General features: G+C 35.1%; 1 protein-coding gene across 1 annotated transcript; it reads right to left on the bottom strand.

Moving 5' to 3' along the window:
* Positions 1-1,757: 1,757 nt before the first annotated feature.
* On the bottom strand, positions 1,758-24,527 carry LOC137401958 (uncharacterized). The gene is made up of 9 exons (XM_068088429.1): positions 24,129-24,527; positions 21,929-22,025; positions 21,652-21,818; positions 19,078-19,209; positions 17,763-18,008; positions 17,119-17,249; positions 7,609-7,681; positions 6,009-6,235; positions 1,758-1,973 (listed from the first exon to the last, which is right to left on the bottom strand). Exons 1-9 carry the CDS (start codon positions 24,304-24,306, stop codon positions 1,758-1,760), a joined length of 1,467 nt encoding a protein of 488 aa, XP_067944530.1. The 5' UTR covers positions 24,307-24,527.
* Positions 24,528-25,384: the final 857 nt, after the last annotated feature.

The following is a 25,384-nucleotide window of genomic DNA, read 5'->3' as shown; positions in this document are numbered from 1 at the left end:
AAGGTCTACTGATATAATGGTCTACCGATATAAAGGTCTACCGATATAAAGGTCTACCGATATAAAGGTTTACCGATATAAAGGTCTACCGATATAAAGGTCTACCGATATAAAGGTCTGCTGATACAAAGGTCTACCGATATAAAGGTCTGCTGTTATAAACGTCTACTGGTATAAAGGTCTGCCGATATAAAGGTCTGCTGATATAAAGGTTTACCGATATAAAGGTCTACCGATATAAAGGTCTACTGATATTAAGGACTAGCGATATAAACATCTACCGATATAAAGGTCTGCCGATATAAAGGTCTGCTGATATAAAGGTTTACCGATATAAAGGTCTACCGATATAAAGGTCTACCGATATAAAGGTCTGCTGATACAAAGGTCTACCGATATAAAGGTCTGCTGATATAAACGTCTACTGGTATAAAGGTCTGCCGATATAAAGGTCTGCTGATATAAAGGTTTACCGATATAAAGGTCTACCGATATAAAGGTCTACTGATATTAAGGACTAGCGATATAAACATCTACCGATATAAAGGTCTGCCGATATAAAGGTCTGCTGATATAAAGGTTTACCGATATAAAGGTCTACCGATATAAAGGCCTACCGATATAAAGGTCTACCGATATAAAGGTCTACCGATATAAACGTTTATTAATATAAATGTCTTCTAATATAAAGGTGTAATAGATGATAATTTGAAACTATACAACCTGATATAAAGTAAAAAGTATCTTACGGTTTCCTCTGCAAATAGTATTCACATAAACATCCAAAGGAGTTCGTCCTTCCATGTTGTCAGGCCATGCCACAAAATCTTCGGGAACTTCATAAGGGCTGGACGTAGCATCCTTGATAAAAAGTCGTCTGTAGATGGAAGCGCTGTATACTTGGTCTCTATATTTTATCTCGAACATTAGAAATAGCACGTCAACTACAACAGCAAACCATACGGTGATGGAACTTCAACTCGGCCAAATGATCTGGGGGTCAGCTGCTAGAGACACTCGAATTGCCTCAAGATGCATTACCTAAGGTAATTACTTAAAGTTTTACTGAATACTAACTTGTAATAACTAAAACTAACAAAAAGAAAATTTCAAAAGTCAATTCGTAAATAAAGTGCAGTTATATAGGTTACTAAGAAGCTTTACAAAGAGGAGAGATCACAAATCCATAGTTCCAAGACTAAGAGCCAATCCTGGCAAATCTTTGTAAAAATGGTTCAATGCATGATGCAGAATTTGAGCAAATATTTGACTAAACGATAAAGTAGTTTTCAACTTATGATTACCCGAGTTTATTAAAATATTGCATTTTATTAAGTTAAAGGAAAGAGGCTGATAAAAACTAACAATATAGTAATAGAATAAAATGCAATAAAATGTAAACAAGACAAGTTAACTTACAATATACTTAGTTCGACTCATGCCGAATATTTTTATTACCACCTCTGCTTCTACCTCTGCTTCTACCTCTGCATCTATCTCTGCATCTACCTCTGCACCTACCTCTGCATCTATCTCTACATCTATCGCTGCATCTACCTTTGCATCTACCTCTGCATCTACCTTTGCTTCTACCTTTGCTTCTACCTCTGCAGCTACCTCTGCATCTACCTCTGCGTCTACCACTACATCTACCTCTATATCTACCTCTATATCTACCTCTATTCCTACCTCTATATCTACCTCTATATCTACCTCTGCATCCATCTCTACAATCTATTTCTGAATAAAATATCAATTCATAGAACGATAATGATTGTTTGACCGTGCATAGGCGACTTACGATGCTCCATGTTGTTAAAGAGGTCAGCTCCCTGCTGTTCAATATTCAGCTCAAAAGTGTAATACACGGGCCGGAAATTTTCATAGTAGCTTTCAGGATTTCCCTGCACTCTCATTTTACTTTCAATCTGAACAGGTACTTTATCACTCAAGTCTTTACAGCCAAGAAGATACTGTAAATAACAGAGTGAGAAAAGCTTTCAGAGATTATAAACTTGTCTTTCCAGAAATAGCCTCGTCTATCTGACGAATAGTAGTGCTTGTGAGGTGAAGGTCATCGATTAGCACACTTTAACTCAGGCTATAAAGGAAACAAAGACTGATACCTGAAGGCATGCAAATGTGAATCATTGTTAAAAGTTTTGTATTCAGCTGGGCAGTTATTAGTAGTTGAATGACTTTTTCACAGTACTGACAGCATACATGTATATATTTTATCTATAGATATATATCTACAGTACATATATATTATATCCATATATATATTTCGCAAAGTATGTGTATTTTAGGTGTGATTGTCCAGCTATAGCAATTATTAGAATAGTTGTAGCTGGACAACAATGCAAACGTAAAGTCATGCGTTACTGCCATTAGAAGCCTATCTTATTAAGCAGGTTACAAAAATTTTTCATTGGCAATGTACCTGGCTAACAGCTTGAAAGTCGCAGTTGTTTGACAAAGTTTTAAAACCTTTACAGTTGTTTTTATTTTTCTCTTCATTTATTTCAACTACACAAAACTTTTCACTCATGATATGTAGTTTGAAAGTTAGAATGGGAAATGTTGTTATATGTGGGATACAAATCAATTTTCTGTCCAAAGACTTTTTTATTACCCGGGCAACGTCGGGTAGCACAGCTAGTGTACATGTATATATATATATATATATATATATATATATCTCAGTGTTTATATGTACTTCGGTTTGTCCAGCTATAGTTATTAAAATATTGGACTGAAGAGTCTGTACCGCAGAATTGATCATGGAACCTCCTGTTCACCTGGCAAATATCTTACCAATTAAGCTACACGAGAATCATGGATTCATTGGGCAATATATGTATCTATGTGGGTGAAAATACACTACAACTCTCTGTGATTTATGCTTGCTCTCACAGCTCTTATTAGTAAGCTTACTAGCTTGCCCAAATTAGCCATTGGCAGTGTGCCAGGATAATGGTAAGTGACAAGCAACTGCATTACCTGTCACTGTTTATAGGTTGTTTCTAATACCCGTGCAACGCAAGGCATTTTGCTAGTCTATATATAAATATCAGTGTTTCTCTATCTGTCGAGTATCCAGTTGTAGCAATAAAGTAATAGGTATGAAAAAATTGCTCTGTAGAAGATTTGAACTCGGAACCTCCAGGTCAGGACACAGACGAGCCAACCCATTAGACTATGTGTCTAACTGAGTGATTAATAATAGTGCACATATTCATTGCATTGGCTAACATAGGCATGCTTAAAGCGTTTGGGAAAATACTATTGGTTATTAACTAGCTCGTTTGATCATTACGCATAACGTAACGTTTATAAGACGGGCTACCAACACGGCTCTTAGTATAGTACAGGTGTAGACTAGCTTAAAGGTTGACTTGCAACAAAATTCACATTACAGTTATTTGGTATCAAAAGATTCACCATGTCTTACTCTGTTGTGTTATAGGTGCAAAATATGTGGAAATGTGATTACAAGCTCTTAAAAGCTCAAAAACGAACTAAAATATTCATGCAACCTCATTCGTCGAAATATTTACACAAGAATATAAAAGTATTTCGAACACTGTAGAGTTTAGCTCTCTACTATCTGGTGTATGAAAACTTGAAGAAATTGATGAATTTCTATTTACTCATTTGACTTTATAGTCAAGCATCAGGAGTAATTATCTACCTTCATAGCATAAGCAAATTTAAAAAACACTAATACAGTTGCTGAGTCAGACAATTTTCTATGGAATTCTAGTTTAAAGTAGACAACTTCTATAAGATGAAAAATAACAAAAGATTTGATTAAAATTTTCTGTGGTTTATGTAGTTTATCATATACAGTATTTATTTCAAATTTTAGTACAAATATGAACGGTATTGCTGAGCTTAAATACACCTAGAGCGATTTGGTAACACATTCTTATTATCTCTCACAGTAAGAATGAACTGTAATAAGCTGGATCTGCATAAAAACATAAAAAGTTAAAACTAGATCAGCCTGGTGTCTTTTTAAACAATTCATGAATAAAGTAAAAAGACAAGTTAATAAACACACAAAGCAGTAGTCTGCAGTAGTGCTGGGACGATATTGCAATATTTCGGTATACCATCGATATCACTATCTGATACCGACCGTACCGAGTGCTTTCTGTCCATATCGAAATATCGGATATCGTCGATATTTGATGATATCAACGATAATATGGATCCATCGGTTTTTTTTACATCATCGCCCTGTTTGCACATGTGCTCGTCTACGAAAAAGCCGCCATCTTTGTAGAAAACGATCGTAATTCTCTTGATTAATAGTATGGTAGCTAGTAATATTAAATTTTGCTAATAACAAAATAACAAAAAGCCTCTATTTGCAGGCATATTGTCAAATAAAATGGAAACTGTAAAAGTATCCTGAATGCAAGATAGTGGTGAACAATTCATGTTTAGTTTGAGATTATTGGTGTAGAAATTACAAGAAAATTTACATGAGATGATGACTTCAAATAAGTAATGCAGGATAACTTATACAAAAATAAATTGATTGATACTATATACAAGAGCTCAGGTCTGAAGAATAGATCTTCTATGAGTATTGATTTGATTGTGGCAAGATTGATTGTTATTAATAATTGGATGACTATAATATGGTCGGTATCATCTGTCTGTGTAAATATCATTGATGTTTAAATGATTAATAATATTTTTCAGTGTTGTTTTGATACTAAAATAAAAAATTTGCAAACAAAAGCATTGTTTGCAATAATTAATTGCAGAAGCTTCGTGTTTTTAACGATAAAAATTGTCCATAAAGATGGCAGACAATGATAGAATGACGTCACGAAAATACGAAGGATATTCTATTCGATTTCATACCCGATTCTTCAAAGAATTATACTGGTACATGGATTCATTATGGAGTTGTTTTCCCATGGTGGCTTTTCCTGGCAGGTAAGACAACTCCGAATAACATAACCGATATTTCGATATATCGGTTGACTACGCCATCATATCGTATCGAAACGAATTTTTGATATCGTCCCAGCACTAGTTGTGAGCCCAGTAATGGATAAAATTGAAGATAACTCTGAATTGAATCAAGTTACCAGAAAAATCACCTTTAATCAAGTTTCAATCAAGTCAGCGTAGATTGATAAGTGGCTATGCAACCAGAGAGGCTAGGGGTGTGATGCTAGTTTTGATTAAGAGATACATTGAGTTTGATTTGAGCAGATGTATGCGTGCTTTTTTGACTTTGAAAAAGACGATCGAGTTTTTTCGAGTGACAAAATGAACTGAGCGACAAAAAGAAGTGTTTGTGATTTATAAAACAAATAGTTAAACTTGCAGCTCAAGTTAAATCTTTGAACATCAGCGAGGAGTTGTCTCGCCTACGTGTCTAGTTATACACATAAAGCTTGTTCACACTGTACACCCAAATGTTGGTGTTGTTTACTTGGTGATTTACTTGTTTACTTGCGCAACACAAATCGGCAAAACATGATGACGATGAAAATGCTCGATCAATCAAAAGTGTGATTATGACGTCTAGTTGCAAAAAGACTGACTGAATAGAGGAACAGTAATGCTTCAACTCGTAAGTAATAGATTATATCAACTATCACACAACAATAACACTTAATGACTTATTTCTCTTGTGAGTCTTTTAATCGCGATCACGTTTTATGGATTTTGATCTGCAAACATCCTGCCAATCAAATCACCTCAAACATCCTGCCAATCAGATCACCTCAAACATCCTGCCAATCAGATTACCTCAAACATCAAAAATAATTGCAAATAATTAAAAATTACTTTTTGACATCGTCTACAAAAAATTTGCACGAGTCCATCATTAAGTGAAATGACCGTGGCCCGAGTCTTACCTGATTGGTTACTGTCAGAAACGTAAGAACCTTAATTCCGACTAATCAAATTGTTAACACAATCTGTCTGATTATCTTATTATTTTAGTTAGACTAAATTGGAAGATGTTGGAGTACCTCAACTTTGAGAATATCTGTCGGGGGAATGATCAAGTTCTTCCAGTAAAGGTTTATACTATAGAGTCTGGAATTCTGCTGCTGAACTGTCAGCGTGTACACCCCGAGTTCAGTCTTGAGGTCACGATTTGTATATGGAAAAACATTTGTGTATTGAAAATAGTTTCTGTTGGGCTGGCTTAAAGCAGGGTATTGGAAGCCAGGTATCTCGTCGTCTTGAACCACAGCTACAAAATATCGAATAGGTAACTCTAAAGCAGCACCAATGAACTACAAGATATGAACTAATATGCAACTTGGACTGGTCTGAGCTGACACATAGATGTGAGGTGCAAAGTCCCGATATCTTCCATGATGGTGTGCCAAACGCTTCACCAGTTATGAAAAAACAAAAGGCAAAAAATTTGCCCATTTTGTTAATAGTTTCACTGTATTTGCTCGTAGCTATGTTACCTATTAATATAAGTTTTGTGAAGTTGTGTAAACTGCGAAAATGCTCTTAGTGTATGTTTCACTTGTGTAAATATCTCTCAGATCTATGTACTATCTGTTTAAGTATCTCTCAGGTCTATGTACTTTTTGTGTAAGTACTCTTCAGGTTTGTGTGCTACCAGTGTAGTTACTCCCTAGTTGTGTGCTGCTTGATTCCAAACCTTGATAAAAGGCATATTATACCAGAAAGCCAATAACCACCGTTCCATACCTGGATAGGTTTTTAAACTAATCAATTCGTAATGCTCCACAGCATAAGATGCTAAAATATTTTTGCGACGAATATAATGTTTGGCTTTTTAAATAAATTTTGAGAAAAATACTTTAAAAAAGAAATTTACTATGACAAATGACTAACATCATACACCTTATCTCATTTCATAGGTTTCGACGTATCTGTGTATAGTATCTGTGTACTAATACAATGTATGTCTTTATAAAAAGTCATTAGAATAATAAACCTTGAAATCATTGTTACTTACGGTCGTAAACCTTGAGATCCAAATAGGGTGCGATAGCTATAAATCTTGTATAACGATTGAAAGAGCCCCCCGACTCAACCACAAGATATATTTGGTAATACCCAACATCTTCTAAACCAACACCTGAAAATCTGAGAGTAGCAGACGTTTTCCTTCCCGAATCACTCCTTGTCCAATTTCTAAAATAAAGTTTTAAAGGAATTTTTCTCAACAAGTTTTCAGGCTATTGGCGCTTCATCAATTTTAACAAAATCTAATCACTACAAACAACAAGACGTTGTCCGGCCTTCAGACATCGGAGGGTGATTGATAGCATTATTCTTTAGATGGACTGCTTGTCTAAAGGCTGCAGTATTAGATTGGTCTATCTCGATTCTTATATTATAAAATATTATCATTGCTAATAATAGTTTGTTATTTGGTCACTCAACTGTCATTGGTTATTTCATTATGCGACTGGCAGTGAATATTTCACTATGCGACTGGCAGTGGTTATTCCACTATGCGACTGGCAGTGGTTATTCCACTATTCTAATAGCAGTGGTTATTCTATTATGGATCACAGAGAAGATGATTGAGAGAATGGAAGGGAAAAATGTTGGTACTAATGCTGGTAGGAAGGATACAAATGGCTCCGCAATCTTCAGAAAAAAGGAATAGACCAAACAAGAGAGGCGTGTCTTCAAGGGCATGGAAGACCTGGAACGCAAAAGGATAGTGGATATAATGTACAAGAGAGTGAAACAGCTCTATTCCATCAAAGATAAAGGGCTGAGTAAAGGTTTGCTGAAAGATGTGCAAGGAAACCTACTGACAGAGGATGAAACTATTAATACACAGAACACCTACTTTATAGTGGAAGATAAAGAACAGGTCGATACCTCGGACCTGAAGTGCTGAAATATGAGGTGATATCAGCAATTGACCTGCTAATTAGAAAAAGGCAGAAGAGAAGGTGACCTTTCAGATGAATTCAGCAAAGTACTTCACAATGAAACAAGCATGAAGTTCACTAAGCAGACAGAGATAGAGTTTGGCCTGGATATTTCTGTAAGAGCATGAGTTGCAAGATGTAAGTTGAGAAACAGATAAACACCATTCGATATTAAGACTACCATATCATCAAATTGATCTCTCGTGAGTCAAAGGTCAAACTTTGAGTTCTCACCATTAGGTTGAAAAGAAAAGGCCCGAGACTAGATTAAAAGAAATCCATTTGGATTGATGAGTGGCTGTGCAAAGAGGCTAGTGGTGTGATGCAAAATTTGATTAACAGGTACATTGAGCTTGATTTGAGCAGGAGATGTATGTGCGCTTTGTTGACTTTAAAAAAGACATTGACCGAGTCATTTGACCACATTGATGGAGGTATTTAAACCAATTGGAATAGACTGGAGGGACGGATGCTGCATAGCTTTTCCTCAGACAGTCTTGGTACTAACCAGGAGGGGACACATAGAGCAGTTATCATTGGAGGGGTCATCAAGTCATCCGGCAAAGGTGTCTTGTGTCGTCCATTCTATTTAATATATATGTGGAAGCAATGCAGAGGGAGGCTCTAGAGAAAGTCAAGGAATGAATAAAAGTAGAAGGGCAGTTTGTAGTAAAGACTGTGCCAACCAAGCAATGATAACAAAAAGGAAGAGCAGATGACAGCATTAAGAATAGATACTAAAAATATCAAGGCAATGAAGTTTGAAAGAGAACAAGGACGACTTCACTTGATATTCAAAAACAAAGAAATTGAAAAACTGCACAGTTTAGAGTAATTAGGAAATCTAATACAATTGCATCATTTTTGTTGTCTTATACCAGAAAAAGTGAGACAACTCCATTTTTTTCTCATAGCATCGCTGAAGATAGATGCCGTGCGAAAGAAATGAGAACAAGAATAACTACGACTACGACAGTGTTTGCGTGACATGCTGTTCATTTAAGGTCGTTCCTGAAGAAAACAAACCGAAGAAAACTACAGTAGTGCTTTGGATTGAGTGTACTGTATTACTGTTCGTAGAGGTGGATATGAAGAAAAATAGAAAACATCGCACAGAGGGATGTGTGAGAAATCCCTGAAACATCAAGTGCAATGATTGCTTAGCTTACTGCAAGCGTGGGACTGTGCGTCTTTTTAAGATGGTTGTTACATAAACAATGGCTCTAAACCTCGTTGACTGAAGACATTCCCAGTTGGAGAGAGCAATTTAAGGTTGGTTATAGTTCTAGTCAACACCAGTGGTCTTGTGAGAATGAACCCAACCTGTTGTTAGCAGGTCAGGCAGTCTAGACAACTACCGCACCACTGATATGTATAGATTAGAGATGCCCCGATTCTAAATTCACCAGCCGATTCAGATACCGATCCGATATACCGATTCTTATTGAAAAATAATCCGATTCAGATCTTTTGTGTTGCATAGATAGTTGTTCATTTTATTATGCAAACATAAACATAATGCAAAGAAATTATGAATAATTATCAATGTAATTATTTGTATTTATAGAAAAAAAAATATATACATGTACATATTCACATACTGACATACCGCGCATGTAGTAACAAAACAGTCCATGTCTCTTGTAATTTGTAAATAAAGGTAATTACTGTTAGTGGTACAGTTCTTTCTGTGATAGGCAAGGCAAGGACAGGCTAAATACTGCCAAGCCTTTGGGATTACCATTTTTGTACAAAACAAACGATACATTGTATTGCCAGGATCAAGAGAGTGATAGATAATTTTATGCATCAACTGTTTAAAGTACTTTTGTAATGCTAGTGAACAGACATATTACACCGCGTCCTTGGCTCCCATCTTTGCTATTTTTTTCATGATTGGCTGCAATAAATTCTATTGCTGTAATTGGGAAATACCACACTCTGTGATTACGTCCTGACTAAAGCAAAAACGTTCCTTGACTGTGTTAATCAGGCTATAGACATGAAATAAATTGTGTGGAAGGCCAGAAACTCATTAGGTAAAAGTAAGGAGCTTGCAGCTACTGATTTTTTTTGTTAGTGTAGAAGGCTAAAATACAATTTTCGGCTAAATAGTCGATTCGGAAAAAGTGTCGGATGTTTTAGATTTTTAAAGAGAAGATCGGCTGATACCGATTCAGATACTAAACACCCATATCGACACCGATTCCAATACCAAAATTGGGGCAACTCTAGTATAGATAAGAGCAGGAATGAAGATAAGAATGCACTGCTAAATCTTTTGGATACCATCAACACAACAAAAAAGAGGTGGTTAGGACAAATTCTGCGACATGGTATCCTAATCGGAGACGTGATGAAAAAAAGAATGGAAGGAGAAAGGCGATGAGAATAGGTTGAAATACAGAGTAGAAGGTCCTACAATGAAACGACTCAAGGCGCAGATAGATGAGAGTATTTGAGGAAATCCTGACACGAGAATCTACCCAAAGCAGAATACTCAAACGATGATGATGATTCTATAATGGGACTAATATAGGTCATACTGATGTGCGATTAACCTTGGTCGTTTCCTATGAGTTCAAACTATGCATTTAGAGTCAGTCAAATATGAATCCAAACACAATGGAGTAAAATTATTAGGATCGATAAATCAGGCATGCAAAGTGAGGACGCAATTCCAATTACCACATTTATCTAGTGCAATCGTAAGGAAGCTCTTACACCATACCATCTTTCTGTTGGGAACAGAAGCACTCTCACGGAGTCATAAAAAGTATTAAGGATTATTATTCAGTTCTACATGTAGCGTAACACGCGCAGCGCAATAGTGTGATATAGTGTAATAGTGCAATAGTGTACAGTGTAATATGTGTAGCGTAAAACATATAGCATAATATGTGTAGCGTATTGCGCATAGCGTAATACACGCAGCGCAATACGAGCTGTGTAACACATGCTGTGTAATATATGTGTAGTGTAATATATGTTGTTGCATAATACGTATAAAGTAATACCTTACTGTAATGTGTGTAATAAATGTAACTGCCATCACGATCAGCTGATACCAGTTGATGATAAACATACACAACTCTTCCCTAGTTTACTATAAGTGTTCCTGAATATACTTACTTTCGACATATGTAATTCTTGTATCCTGGACGATCTTTTACGGTTGCATCTAGCCAGAACATGTGGCTGCACTGCAAAATAATGGCAGATACATCGATGTGAAGTTCAGGTCATGAGAGTTCAGCCATGAAAGTTGTGAAAAGCTACCTATGCATTTTCTTTATTGCAGTTTCCTATATATAGTTACCTGCTGCTTGAAATACATTTTGGAAAATATTTTAGAATATATGTCAGAACACTGCATTCATACATTGTATATAATACATGCAGTTACATATAGAATACGGTACACACTCCTACAATGTATACTTGATAAATTCCAGATAAAGTAAAGAATTTATCAGAAGTTCTTGCTTCACACTACGTAATAAACTCCATATAACGTAGTGTCTAGTTCGGGGAGTTCTTAGATTCGATTGAATAGTAACCTATCTCACCGCACATGCAAGAAAAAAAGTGACATACATATAGTGTTATATCTCTTATACCCTACACGATGAAAATATTCGATGGATATAAAAATTTGCGATTCCGCGAACAGTCAATTCTGTGAATTATTAAATTCCACAAAAAATTAGTTCTATTTTTAATCACAAGGGAGAATAACTACTGCCTCAAATTTAAAAACTAGTCACTAGGCATAAATACTAAACGTAGCCGAGTTGCAAAACCCTATTAAAATAGTCACCGGGGCTTTGAGTTAATCCCATTGCCAATGTATCATATTTCTTTACAAAATTATTCAAGGTGTCACAAGATATGCAGAATGACGTCATCGCAAAAATAGCCGCTAGGCAGAAGTACTAAATGTAGCCAAGGACCAAAACCTTTTTAAAATCATCGCCGGGGCTTCGAGTTAACCCCATTGTCAATGCATCAAACTTCTTTACAAAACTATTCAAGGTTTTCACAAGTTATTAGGCATGGCATCGTCATCGCAAAAATCTCTCCTATAGTCTTTTTACATGGAAATCAACTCCATCAACCTCTAATACCAAAGTTGAGGACGATAATGATTCTGACCTGGACCTTATGGAATGTATTTGATTTGCAGTGCAGATATGTTTTTGCAGAATTAACTGCGTTAGTTAATTCTTTTGTTTAAAAACTGATCGCGTTCATTAAATACTTCAGCTATTGTTTTTGTACTTCTTTTACACATGTTAATATTTTTCTTTTGTGTTTACTGCAGATTGAGAATGAAACAGCACCTACCGGTATTCTGATTACGAAAACTAAAGACAAGTAATAATATTCACCGAGGCAGGAATATTGGCAGAGAAGCAACTAGTCAACCTCGACCCCTTCATCAACAACAACTTATTGATATCGCTGCGGCAAACATGATTATATATTCTATTTCATGTATAGATATATTATAATTTATTACAAACTTGAGTGTACAAATAAAATATTTCAAATACAAATTAAATTTTACAAACGATGAATGGAGTAAATAAACACTGTTTAGTCTATATGGCGGTTGTCTGGCAATAAAATTAAACTGATGCTCTTGATAAATGAATACTGGCGTGTAATAGTGCTCTGACTAGTTATTTTGGTAATAGCAGCTCCATATTGCTGTCACTGTCTTGGGTAGATGTTAAAGGCAATTCTCTCCCTATTACATGGCTGGTAAGGGAGTTATCATCAGCACTTTCCTCGTGGCTTACTATTGGAAAGTTCTGCCGGTTGGCAAAAAATTTGTGCTCGTAAAGGCGTTTTTGTTCCTTTTTAAAACGGATATATTCTCATCGTTAGCATCTGCGGTCACTTCTACCTCTATTTCAAGACCTCCCTGAATGATTGGTGATCTTCTAGGAATGACATCTACCATCCTTGCAGTCATTGTGTCTCCCTGTATGATAAAAAATCTCACACTAAAACAAATAACAAAGCGGTAGAGATGGAAAAAATAAATATTGCGTTTTACCGAAGAATCAAAGTAAAATTGAAATATTAATTTTGTAAATGGTTTTGAAAAAAAACTCATTACCAGAAGTTCTTGATTCATCAAAGGCCTCCAAATCGATGAATATTCGTGAAGACCTCTGAACACAGCAAGAAATTTATAGCTTGGCATGACCAACTCGTAGTTGTAAACTAAATAGAAACCGAAACACGCGATGTCCGCATACGTAGGGTTAACTCTATCGCTAGCCGCAATAGAGTTAACTCTTACTAGAGAGTGACAGTGTTCACCTGCGAATAAATTACTACGAGAATATGCATGAAAAAGGCGATTTTCGCGAAACTTAACTCCGTGAATAAACTCATCCTGTAGGGAATATACAACTTTCGTGACATTCTAGTTCTTCGTGATAGAAAATCGTCATCAAATGTGTCAACAAAATAGACAATAAGGGTAGCTGCAAAATTATTCATATAAATACTTAAAGGCGATCGAGTGGTGCAAGTGTTACAGCGTCAGACCACTTGTGTCTGAATGTCACTTGTGTCTGAAGGTCACAAGTTGGAGTATCAATCTGAATGTCACTGGAGTGTCAATCTTGGAGTATCAATGAAAGTTATTTTTTATCCTAACCTTGACCCTCGGATACAAATATATGGCAAACAGGTAATACTGCTTCTTTATACCTGGGTCTTTATACATCGTAAGTAATTCTCCTATTGTCTGCTCATGTCTTCATTAGGTGATGTTATGGTTACAATTGTTATGTAATGTTTTCACATGTTATGTAATAGTTGCACTTGTCACGTAATGGTTACAACTGTTATGTAATGGTTACAACTGTTATGTAATGGTTACAACTGTTATGTAATGGTTATATATGTTATGTAATAGTTACACATGTTATGTAATGGCTACATAATGGTTATGTACTAGTACCCAAGACATGCTAAAATGGTTCAATGCATGAATATTATTTTTCTCTGTGCAGTAGACTGCAATGGACTCTTTCATTATTATACCAATAATTGGGTCGCGATCTCAGAAACCATGGTTAAGTCGCAAATCACAATGTTGAGTTATCCGACTTTGAAGCTGCACTAACTGAATTTATAATTTTGGTAACAATTATGCAACACGTGCATCTGGACCAATCAAAAAGCGCTCTTTCTGAATCTGAAGTCAGTTTAGCCAATAAAAGTCTCCAACCATCGGAAAAACTCTTTTAAAGCCGTTGCTATACTAAACAGGAAGTACTGTAAAATGGCGTCCGATAAAAGTAATCGACTTGTTTTTGCCGATTTTAAAGATAATTCTGACATTTTGACGACTTTTAATGAGTTCGTTGGTATTCCAACTGATGCCAAAAGCAGTGAAAGTAAAGGGAATGATGATGATAATTTCTTAACAATTCTTATAAGATTATTATAATATTTAATTACAAGAATAACTATTTGAATTTACAAAATTGGAGTATATAGAGTTCAATGGTGTTCAACATGTTACTGCTATTATTTTATTACTATTATTTTTCTAAAGATTTTGTTGATGATACTACGGCGATACCGCAATATTGGGCTGTGCCCAATATCATATAGTTGAGACCAGCAGACGCTGTGGAAGGTATCGAACGGCTAGAAGACGATGAAACGGTCTAATACGAAAGCAACAATCAGAATGCAACCCGCCGAGCAAATAATGAAAATATTGTTGTTTTAAAAATCTAAAATTTTGTTTTTGCATGTATGTCGCACAGCCTGAGGATAGCGCAAAATATGAGTGACATTAGATTTGCCTGCGAAAGGGTTGAACAATCTTTTCAACATTCTGATGGTGTTTGAAAAATGCAACGCAACCCTTTATTTAATTGTCATTTCTAATGAAAGAATAATCATTCAAATTTACAAGATCGAAATATATAGTGACCGATGGTGTGCAATATGTTACTGTTATTATTTTTCTAAAGATTTTGTTGATCATATTACGGCTGTGCCCAATATCGCTGTACTGCCAAGCCGTTTTTAATATCTGCAAAATTAAGTTATAGGCCTACACTTTCTTATAGATATACAGCTATTTCTATAACAGCCAGCTAAAATCTGTTAGATTTTTAAATTCAGCATAATTTTTTGTATATAAATACAGAAATCTCGATAAATATCTCATCTTCTTGATATTGGTTGCTATGACGTTTTGAAGTGTAAACAAAATTGTGCATTGATTTTCGTTTCTCAAACTTTAACACCAGTTTTCTCAGAACTATGTTTTGGCACTGATGGTGAATATGCATTCAGTTTATTGACCATAGAATCTGCTGTAATTAAGCTAGAATCAAAAATTTTTTGCAGATTACCTGTAAAAATTTTCTCCTTCTGGTAGAGTAAATAACTCTAAATCTCACACCCCCCCCCTACTAGTTGGACTAGTCAACTAGTTCAGCTGTGCAGAAGAAGAGTTGAGGCCGGAAGATATTGTGGAATTATTGGACAGTTAGAAAATGTTTGTGCCATCAAGCAACAATCAGAACGCAACTATCCGAGCCAACAATACAAATATTTTTGTTTTAAAAATGGTAATTTTTGTTTTTACATGTAATATAAGTATGGTTCGTTTATGTCACTTGTTTATAAATATATTTTTGTAGCATTCGGTAGATTATCATTATATAATCAATAAATCTGCAAACTTATAGCACATTATTTGATAGCATCATTGCGGTAATCTCATCATGCAATTGATTGACGCTCGTAACTCCTCTTCTATTGCGCAAAAATAGCTAGTTTTGGCTGCAAATTGTAGCAAACGAATCAATGAGTGCAATGAGCTTTTATACAACATTGGTAAACATAGATATATATTAAAAATATGTCTTCAAATTTAGAGTGAAATGAAAATTTAAAATTCCAACAAATTGCAAAGAAAGACACAGGTTATATTCGCAAGTCAATTGCAAGCAACACATATCAGTTGGTAAAGATATTTTTCGGTTTATCGATGCACTTATCAAGAGATCTTTGAGAAGCTTGAGGTAAGTTAGCAGATTTATTGCATCCAACAGGTTTAATATCGCTTCACTGAAAAAAGAGAGCAAAATATAGGTAACATTCCCTTCGCCCGTAATAGGGCTAAATTTATCTTTTCAAAAATCTGATGAGCTATTTGAAAAATACACCGCCAGCTTCTAGTTGAACACCGCCTCCGATTGACCACTACTATTAGAGAGGTTGAAAAATAGAGCGCCACGGTACTCGATTAGAGGTTTCACGTCATGTGTGTATATATGTATACTAACTGTGCCACCCGGCGTTGCCCGCGTAATATATATAATTGTGTACATTGTATATAATATACAGTTACATATACAATATATAAGTAACACTTTATTACACATTGTATATAATATACAGTTACATATACAATATATAAGTAACACTTTATTACACATTGTATATAATATACAGTTACATATACAATATATACAATGTAAGTAACACTTTATTACACATTGTATATAATATACAGTTACATATACAATATATAAGTAACACCTTATTACACATTGTATATAATATACAGTTACATATACGATATACAATAAGTAACACTTTATTACACATTGTATATATTATACAGTTACATGTACAATATATAAGTAACACTTTATTACACAATGATGAGCATTAGGAACAGATGAAACAAATAACCCTGTATTTTGTTTTCAGCCGTTTATCAATTGCAGATTTCTATAAAATTTTGCTGCTAGCTTGAAATATAAACTCTGAAGTATATTTTAGGTTCAAAAAACATGAGAACACGACGTACGACTCGATGTTCTAATCTTTCCGCTGCTCCAATATGCATAGGAGTCATCTTCTCAGTTACTGAGTTATAGATGATGCATCATTATTTCTATGCAGTCCATGTATAGAAATAAGGAAATGTATAGAAATAAGGAACCCTTAAATAGTTTACCTATTCCTGCTTTTTTAAAAACACGGTTGATATTTGCATTTCTCCCTGGGAATATTTGCTCTGATTTTCAAATGATCAACCTAATCGATAGCACGGAAACAAACTCATTAAGAGCTTACAACTCCTAATACATTCAAGAAGCGCATAATATTCTAATGCGGATGATAGTTGGGTAAAGCGACGTACAGGATCGTGTGACAGGTCAATACCAAATGCGTCATTATCGACATCCCACAACCCAGTCCGCGAGAATTCCTGACAGGGGTGTCTCTGGCTTTTCCAGCAGGCCTCTGGAATCCGTTGGCTTTTAAACACCCCTAAAAGATCAGATTTCTTAGCTTCACTGCAGTGATGAAATGTCAAATCAAATGATCATTAAATAGACACAAAATGAGCTTTCTCTTAGCCATTGCATATCCATAAATGTGGAGTTATCTTCTTCATGCCCTTCTCAGTTACATATGATGGACCTGGTAATTACTTCATGAAAAACCCACAAATGCATGCAATAAAACATTTTGGCATAAATCAAATGTATCAGTTATAAAACAAGAGTTGTGTTTTGGTAGCCTACAAACAGTGAAATATTTATAAAGATCGCCTGCCAAAGCTGTCACATCCACCTGCGCTTATTCAGTGTCAACTAATCTTACTCTACTCTGTTATCATGTACCATCATGTACTTCATTGAAAGGAAACTCACTATTATTCTACTAGTGTGATAAGTATGCATCCTCCTACACACGTATACACCACATATACACTTATACGCCATATACACAACTATACACTGTATACACACATTTATAGTGGTGTCACTCATATCTTACTGAGGGTTTCTATTTTGTCATTAGCACCGAAAGCTGGATTGTCCAAGTCAATCGTCCACTCGATATATCCGGTCGCTCCTTTGATTAAGGTCAGAACCGAAGTTGTCGTTCGTCTCTCATCAACATTGAAATTGTCGAACTTGTCCCTCGGAATATTTCTAATATCAGATTTGTTGAAGTGGTAGTCTGCATCTTTGTAACTGACAGCAGCATTAGGAATAGGTAGTGGCCAATTATCACTGCTTCCTGTCGAAACATCGGAAAAAGTTTGAAGTCTACATAAACAAAGACATGGCAAGGGTGCGAAGAGTGAGTGCTCAAGCTATGGCCTACTTACTGCTAGTACCTTAAGCTATCCAAAAGTTTAGCTTAAGTAACCTTTGGTGCTGTCAACATCAGTATACGAACAACTGCGTATTTGCACCATGCTTCTGATGCACTGTATTAGAAAATATTGCCCGATATATTATATACACTATATCATACACTGTAAATAATATACCATAAAACCTCTAATTGAACGCCACCTGTAATTGAACACCACCTCTAATTGAACGCCACCTCTAATTGAACGCCACCTCTAATTGAACGCCACCTCTATTTGACCATCAAAAGTTTAAATCATCAAAAGTAATAGTCACAGTAAAAGAAATACTTTATATAGGCTGAGCTCATATCCTTAAAGGTGCAAGTACACTGTTGTCACATCAAACAAATTTGCTGACAAACTCAAGAGATTATTGGTGTGCATTAGGAGTGCATGATATTTATAAGTGTTGCTTTGTCATGATTGGCTGACTGATTGTCTACGAGTAAATTTTTCAAATCCAACTTGAACAAGTTGAACAAGTAGAGATTTTTTTAATTTATGTTAAAATTTTAGTTGCTATAAAATAACAACACAATACATTTCAGCATTACAATTGCTTTAAATTAAAAGTTTTGTACTCCTGAAAACAATACTTTCTCGTAAAGATTGCTAAATGTTTACCTTACCAACAGTTTGCTGATAGTACTATTGAATTTTAAGTTTAGTGGAAAAGAAGTTCAAGAAAAGATAAGACAGATAAAGTCATATGTCAGGTAAAATAGGTCAGATTATATCGGTCAGATTATATGAGTCAGGTAATGTAGGTCAAGTAATATAGGGCAGGTAGGGTAACTCAACATACCGGTGTGTATGGTAATATCTAGCAACCTTACTAAAATTACCATACACACCATACACATAGTCCTGTTACATGGCATCACCAATGTACCACCACAAATATAGCTCTAGGAACGCTACAAGTAATAAAAATTGAGACATGCTTACGTTCCACATAGCTGTTGTAATGTTCATATTTATGATAGAAAGATCTCAGATACTCTCCGGTTGGTTCAGCTAGTAAATTTATCGTTCGTCCTCCAAAAACTGCAACAGCTGTCATGCTGCTCCGTTCTTCATCTGAAATAATTAAATCTTGTCTGGTTTATGAAACAGGAACTACCTGCCAGTTTCCATATAAACAGAAGCTATGTGAACTACGGAGAGTGAGTTAGACACAACTAGATGAATGCCTGGCGTTGCACGGGTAATTAACTAATTACTTAATAAAGTTGAGTAACTTAAGCTAGTAACTTAACATAACCTAAATCTTTACTATAATAAGAGCCGTGTCTAAAGCCAGCTTAAAAATTTTCATGTTATGCGTATTGATCTCTCACGCAATCATGATGTTCACGCGCCCTACCAGTAACCGATAGTATTTTTCAAGCGCTTCAAGTGTTCGTATTTTAACCGATGTAATTAAGTATAACAATTAATTCATTGTACAGCAATGCAGCTGATTGGCCTAGCGGATAGAATTTTTGCTGGAGGTTCCGAGTTCAAATCCACAGAGAAGAGGATTTTTAGTACTTAAAACTTCACCGCTATAACTGAACGCACAAACGGCAAGCGCACAAACGCCTAGATTTGAATAGACATGCATATCCCGGCAAGTGAAAGACTCACAATAGATGACTGTGTGTGAAACTGATAAACTGACATGACTTCTAGAGATGTCAATTAAGACATCCCAACCCTTAAAGATGGCAACTGAGTTATCAGGTGTTTAGGGATGGGCAAAGATGCCATATTCTTTAGCCAAAGCTTTTAGGCCTCCAACCTTTAAAATTAATACGTGACCAATGAGGTGCCAACTCTACAAATCTGGGATCATCTATACAAATGATTTTTTTGATCTACAACAAAAGTTGAGCAAATGTTTGTCTTCACACAAAGTAATTTTCTGACTGCAATGTCTAAAACTTGGAATTTTGTAAGTGAAAGTTTGTAAATAAAAAGACAAAATCATTCCAAAATTAAAAGTACAACAGTTGTACAGTTCGTATACCATTAGTATACAGTTGGTATACAGTTGGTATACAATTGGTATACAATTGATGTACAGTTGGTATAGAGTTCGAACGCAATTGGTGTACAGTTGGTATACGATTGTTATACAGTTGGTATACAGTTGCTATGCGGTTGGTATACAGTTCGAACACAATAGGTGTACAGTTGGTATACAGTTGGTATACAATTGGTATACAGTTGGTATACAGTTGCTATGCGGTTGGTATACAGTTCGAACACAATTGGTGTACAGTTGGTATACGGTTGGTATACGATTGGTGTACAGTTGGTGTACAATTGGTATACAGTTGTTATGCGGTTGCTATGCGGTTTGTATACAGTTGGTATATAATTGGTGTACAGTTGGTATACAATTGGTGTACAGTTGGTATACAATTGATATACAATTGATGTACAGTTGGTATACAGTTCGAACACAATTGGTGTACAGTTGGTATACAGTTGGTATACGATTGGTATACAGTTGGTATACAGTTGGTATACAATTGGTATACAGTTGTTATGTGGTTGCTATGCGGTTGCTATACAGTTGGTATATAATTTGTGTACAGTTGGTATACAGTTGGTGTACAGTTGGTATAAAGTTGGTATACAATTGGTGTACAGTTGGTATACAGTTGGTATACAATTGGTGTACAGTTGGTATAAAGTTGGTATGCAATTGGTGTACAGTTGGTATACAGTTGGTATACAATTGGTATACAGTTGTTATGTGGTTGCTATGCGGTTGCTATACAGTTGGTATATAATTTGTGTACAGTTGGTATACAGTTGGTGTACAGTTGGTATAAAGTTGGTATACAATTGGTGTACAGTTGGTATACAGTTGGTATACAATTGGTGTACAGTTGGTATAAAGTTGGTATGCAATTGGTGTACAGTTGGTATACAGTTGGTATACAATTGGTGTACAGTTGGTATACAGTTGGTATACAATTGGTGTACCGTTTGTATACAGTTTTATACCAAAAACAAATTATGGCCAATGAAACGGAATGCTGAAATTTTACGTTGTTGTTCTCAAAATACAACATAATATATACTGCAATTGATATCAATGAAACAGCAGCGTGTATTAGGTTTATACAATGCTTTTATCTTTAATGGCATTTCCAGCTATGAGTTTTCCTCCCCTGTTATATATTCTGTATTCTGCTGTTTAGTTTTATACAAAGCATTTGTTTTAATACTGTATGTAACTATGATGCAAGAGTTAATAAAAGCAGTATCACTGTTTACCAAACTCAGGAAAAATATACTTCTGATAAGATTATTTGCTACATGTAACTGTTTCAACATACAAACTGTTTCAACATACAAACTGTTTCAACATACAAAGTAAAAATCGGAGCGGATTATCTCAAACAAATCATGAGTATAAAACTCAGAATGCAAGTTTAAATAAATAGAGCATAGCTGCTCAAATCTCCCATAGAGCTACTTAAGCAATTAACCTTGAACTTTGTACTAGGCATCAAATCTACTTACCAAAGTCTTCCTGATTCAGACAGTTTAAACCGAAGTGGTTGCAGTTTGTGTAGTTCATAGTATCAAACAGTTGATTTGCTATAGCAGGGGATCCATCTCTTGATGGAACAGTGCAGTTTGGTTCTAGCAACCAACTTTCATAGCGGTCATACATGGGACCGAGCACTCTAGAACATAAACCTCTTCGTACTCTCACAACATAACATACATGTTGATTAGTCAGGGCACAACAATACATCACATGGTACCTTCTTTACAATGAGCTACACAAACTCACCCGGGTATGCAGGTTCGGTTCCGTTCTAATGGATAATTACAAACTGGTGGGCAAACTCTGTTCCTAATCCAGTTTGACCATCTAGCAACTGTCTTCGCTATAAAATATATACAAATTATAAATTTGTTATAAATAACAAATGATGTGAACATCATCGCATTTGTGGATGGTTTTTCCAATCTGGGATCGCTTCAAAATACACCTAGATTGTCTCTCTTGAATCAATGGTTGACTGAAATCCCTTAGACTTGACATGAAAAAGAAAAAAAAACTCTTGAAAAAGAGGGATAAAGAAAATTGTATGCTAGAAAAAGACTGGTTGAAAGTAAGTAAACTCGGTGTATCTCTTTTCAAACAATGCGTAAATTAATATTATTTTTTGATGTCAGAGAAACCTTTCAACTGTAAAAAATACTTTTATTTTCGTTTATTTTAAAAGAAAAGAGTTTTTACCGCAGTATTAAAGCAAAGCAAGAAGTAATTTTCATTCTGTTTGAAAATGGCGCTGAACAAACTGCTCATCTTTTCTACCAGTTTGAAGTTGAAGACCTTTTATTAGGCAAATTACACTGGTAAATACTGCCAACTTATTAAATAGAAACTACACTACAATAATGGCTACAGCCAATCACAGTAGCTCAGTCTCTGATTGAGCAACTGTGATTGGCTACTGTGATTGGCTTGATATTCACTTGTTTTGGCAGAAGTCAACCAAAAAGCATTAAAACGTTTTTCTGTTAACAGACCAAATAATATAAAAAGGGCAAACCAAATTGATAGACGTTTGGAATTCATCTTTCTTGTCACATAATAACTCCCACTCTAGAGCAGTAATAGGCTGATGAACACATGTAAAGATGCCTTTGACTTGAGCAAATGCTTGTATTATGTAAATTCATATTTTTTCCAAAGGAGTTATCTTATCATCTGGTTCAGTTTCTGTACACTTCACTTTGTGAAGCCATCAAATACCCAGCAAGTTATCCATTTTTGTATCATGTGTGACAGACGCCGGGCCACGGATTTATTTCTAATGTTATACTCTTATACATTATTATGCATATATAAGCGTGGTTTTATGTATATCTTCATAAAACCACGTTTATATATATTGCATTACTTTTTGTATATTTTTTCTGTCTTTATTACACGTTTATATCGCTAATACTTTTTAACGCTTATAGTTTGGCCGTAACTAAGTCAGCTAACTGAGCCGTAACTTATACGGTTTTTTACCGGTTCTATTATACGGTACGGGAAAAATACATATATATACATATATAGGGAGCGCTCTCGCTAAAGCAGCAAAGTAGTTGCAGCTCCGCTACTAATGGGAAGTCCTTCGAATAAAACGAACGAAACCATCTTACATCTTCTCTTGCATTTTATGCAGCACTTGCACTCTAGATCATGCCTGAGTAAAAGCCGGCAGAATCCTTTAAGCGTGGCCATTTTTCAATTCATCTATTGTTTACTTATTCTTTTGACATTTGAACTTTTCACCCAACGATATTTCCATTTCTATACATTGATTGGACTCATTGTTATCAAAAATAAATTATGACCAATGAAACAGAATTTTAAAATTTCATGTTGCTGCATTTAAAACACAACATAATATATTACAAATAAATCTCAAACTCCGTTTGTCTGTCTGTTTGTCTGTCTAGTTATAGCAATCAAGTTTTAGGAATGAAAAATCAACTGCATTTTGGTTTCAAATTCAAAACCTCCAATTACGAAGACAGGCATTTATCTAATACACTACGATGTCTAACTGGCTATACTATGGAATAAATTGTGCACATACTTATTACATCTGCCAATCTTTCATGGCTTTGCGCTTGACACTTCAGCTACCAGTAAGCGTGAAGCCATACCAAAAGCAAAATATATGGGAAGAACAATTCTTACGCTATTGCAATCAGTATAGAGCTGTAGTAGGGACTACAGCCGTTACAGTGTGAATTACGCAGAAACACAGTGAACAGAAATAAACAAACACCTTCACTTAAAGTTAAAATAGTAAATGTTGTATATGCTGATTAAAAATTAATTTTCTGTACAAAAATCTTTTTAATACCCGTATAACATTGACACTCTACTAGTATATTACAATTGATATTAATTAAACAACAGCATGCATTAGGTTTATCCAATATTTTCATATTTGATAACATTTCCAATGAGTTGTCCTCACCTGTTATATATTCAGTATTTCCAAGATAGTAGAGTGTATCTGAACGACCATCTTTGATGAAAGGAGTGAAGTTGCCAGCATTTTCAGTAAATATCCTCATGTAGAGGGTATGTTCAACATCTATTTTAATCTTTGGCCATAATGCTGAGCAGTGCGAATCACTAGCAGTGTAGTACATGCTATAAACAGAACAAACTAACAGCTTTCGCCCTTCCAGCCTACTAACTCATCACTTACCCAAGTTCTGTGGCCTCTAAAACAATAGGTTACTATAATATATACACACAACAACGTGTCCTATTTCAAACCAGAAACTGAATGATGAGGTTGGTAAGATAGAATCTGCAGTAAACGAAATAAGACAACACATCAAGCTAGTAGCTCTATAATAATATAAAAATGATTCTATTTCAAAGATTTCTTAGGAATTTGTAATCTGAAAAATGTCACAAAACTAAATACTACGTAAAGGAAGGATCTGAGAATAGGTCTATAGATTCCTTATAGATTATAATTGATTCGATCTATAATACCTATTATCTATAGATATTAGAGAATAGATTATAGATAAATAGTAATGTTAGCAAAGGGAAATAAGGAAATTTCCTCCCAAAACTTCACCATTGACGTCACATAGTGCGTAATGCTACGTGAACCATAACTAGTAAAACAACTAAAACAACTAGGAAAGGGCTAGTAGGCTGCAATAGCTAAGTAATAGGTAATTACTCTAGAACTATAATGATAGAAATATCATATTGCAACATCCACTTGTTAGTTCCAATAGAAGTAGAGCAGAAACCACTTTTCTGTCATTCACAGAACTGGAAAGAAAAATTAAGGGAGAAAAGGTCAAGGCAGAAGAAAAGAGGAGACAAATCCAAAGGAAGAATGTATCTACTGTTTCTCACCTCTACACTGCATATCAGAAAATGTACAAGGATAACTCTATCTGAACTCTACAAGTGATATTTATCATTAAAGTATTTAAGTATTTTATAGTTTAGTGTCTAAATTTAAATCTATAGAAATTCATATCAATAACATTAGTCTTTAAATGAACCAGAAAGACAACAGAGCAAATCAGGTATTGAAACTCGGTATAGAATAGCTATTAATTGTGTTTGTTCATATTTCTTGTTAGTCATTACCATGTTTGTGGTCTCTTGCATCCTCACCTCGCTCTATGCGGTCAGACCTCTACATACCAAGTTAATTTGTAAAGTAGAAAAAAGAGTGAAGAGAAAAAAGCAGAG

This window comes from Watersipora subatra, chromosome 8 (assembly GCF_963576615.1).
Source record: "Watersipora subatra chromosome 8, tzWatSuba1.1, whole genome shotgun sequence".
NCBI lineage: Eukaryota > Metazoa > Bryozoa > Gymnolaemata > Cheilostomatida > Watersiporidae > Watersipora > Watersipora subatra.
The sequence above is the reverse complement of the archived record's forward strand: the minus strand, read 5'-3'. Positions and strand labels throughout refer to the sequence as shown.

What these genes read in the sequence shown, in the direction of transcription:
- LOC137401958 (XM_068088429.1), bottom strand. Translation starts at nt 24,306, where the DNA reads ATGTACTACACTGCTAGTGATTCGCACTGCTCAGCATTATGGCCAAAG. An exon ending in TTACAACAGCTATGTGGAAC is followed by an intron (nt 18,009 to 19,077) that starts GTAAGCATGTCT and finishes ATGTTTCGACAG; the next exon opens with GAAGCAGTGATAATTGGCCA. An exon ending in TTGACCTGTCACACGATCCT is followed by an intron (nt 7,682 to 17,118) that starts GTACGTCGCTTT and finishes TTTGCGTTCCAG; the next exon opens with GTCTTCCATGCCCTTGAAGA.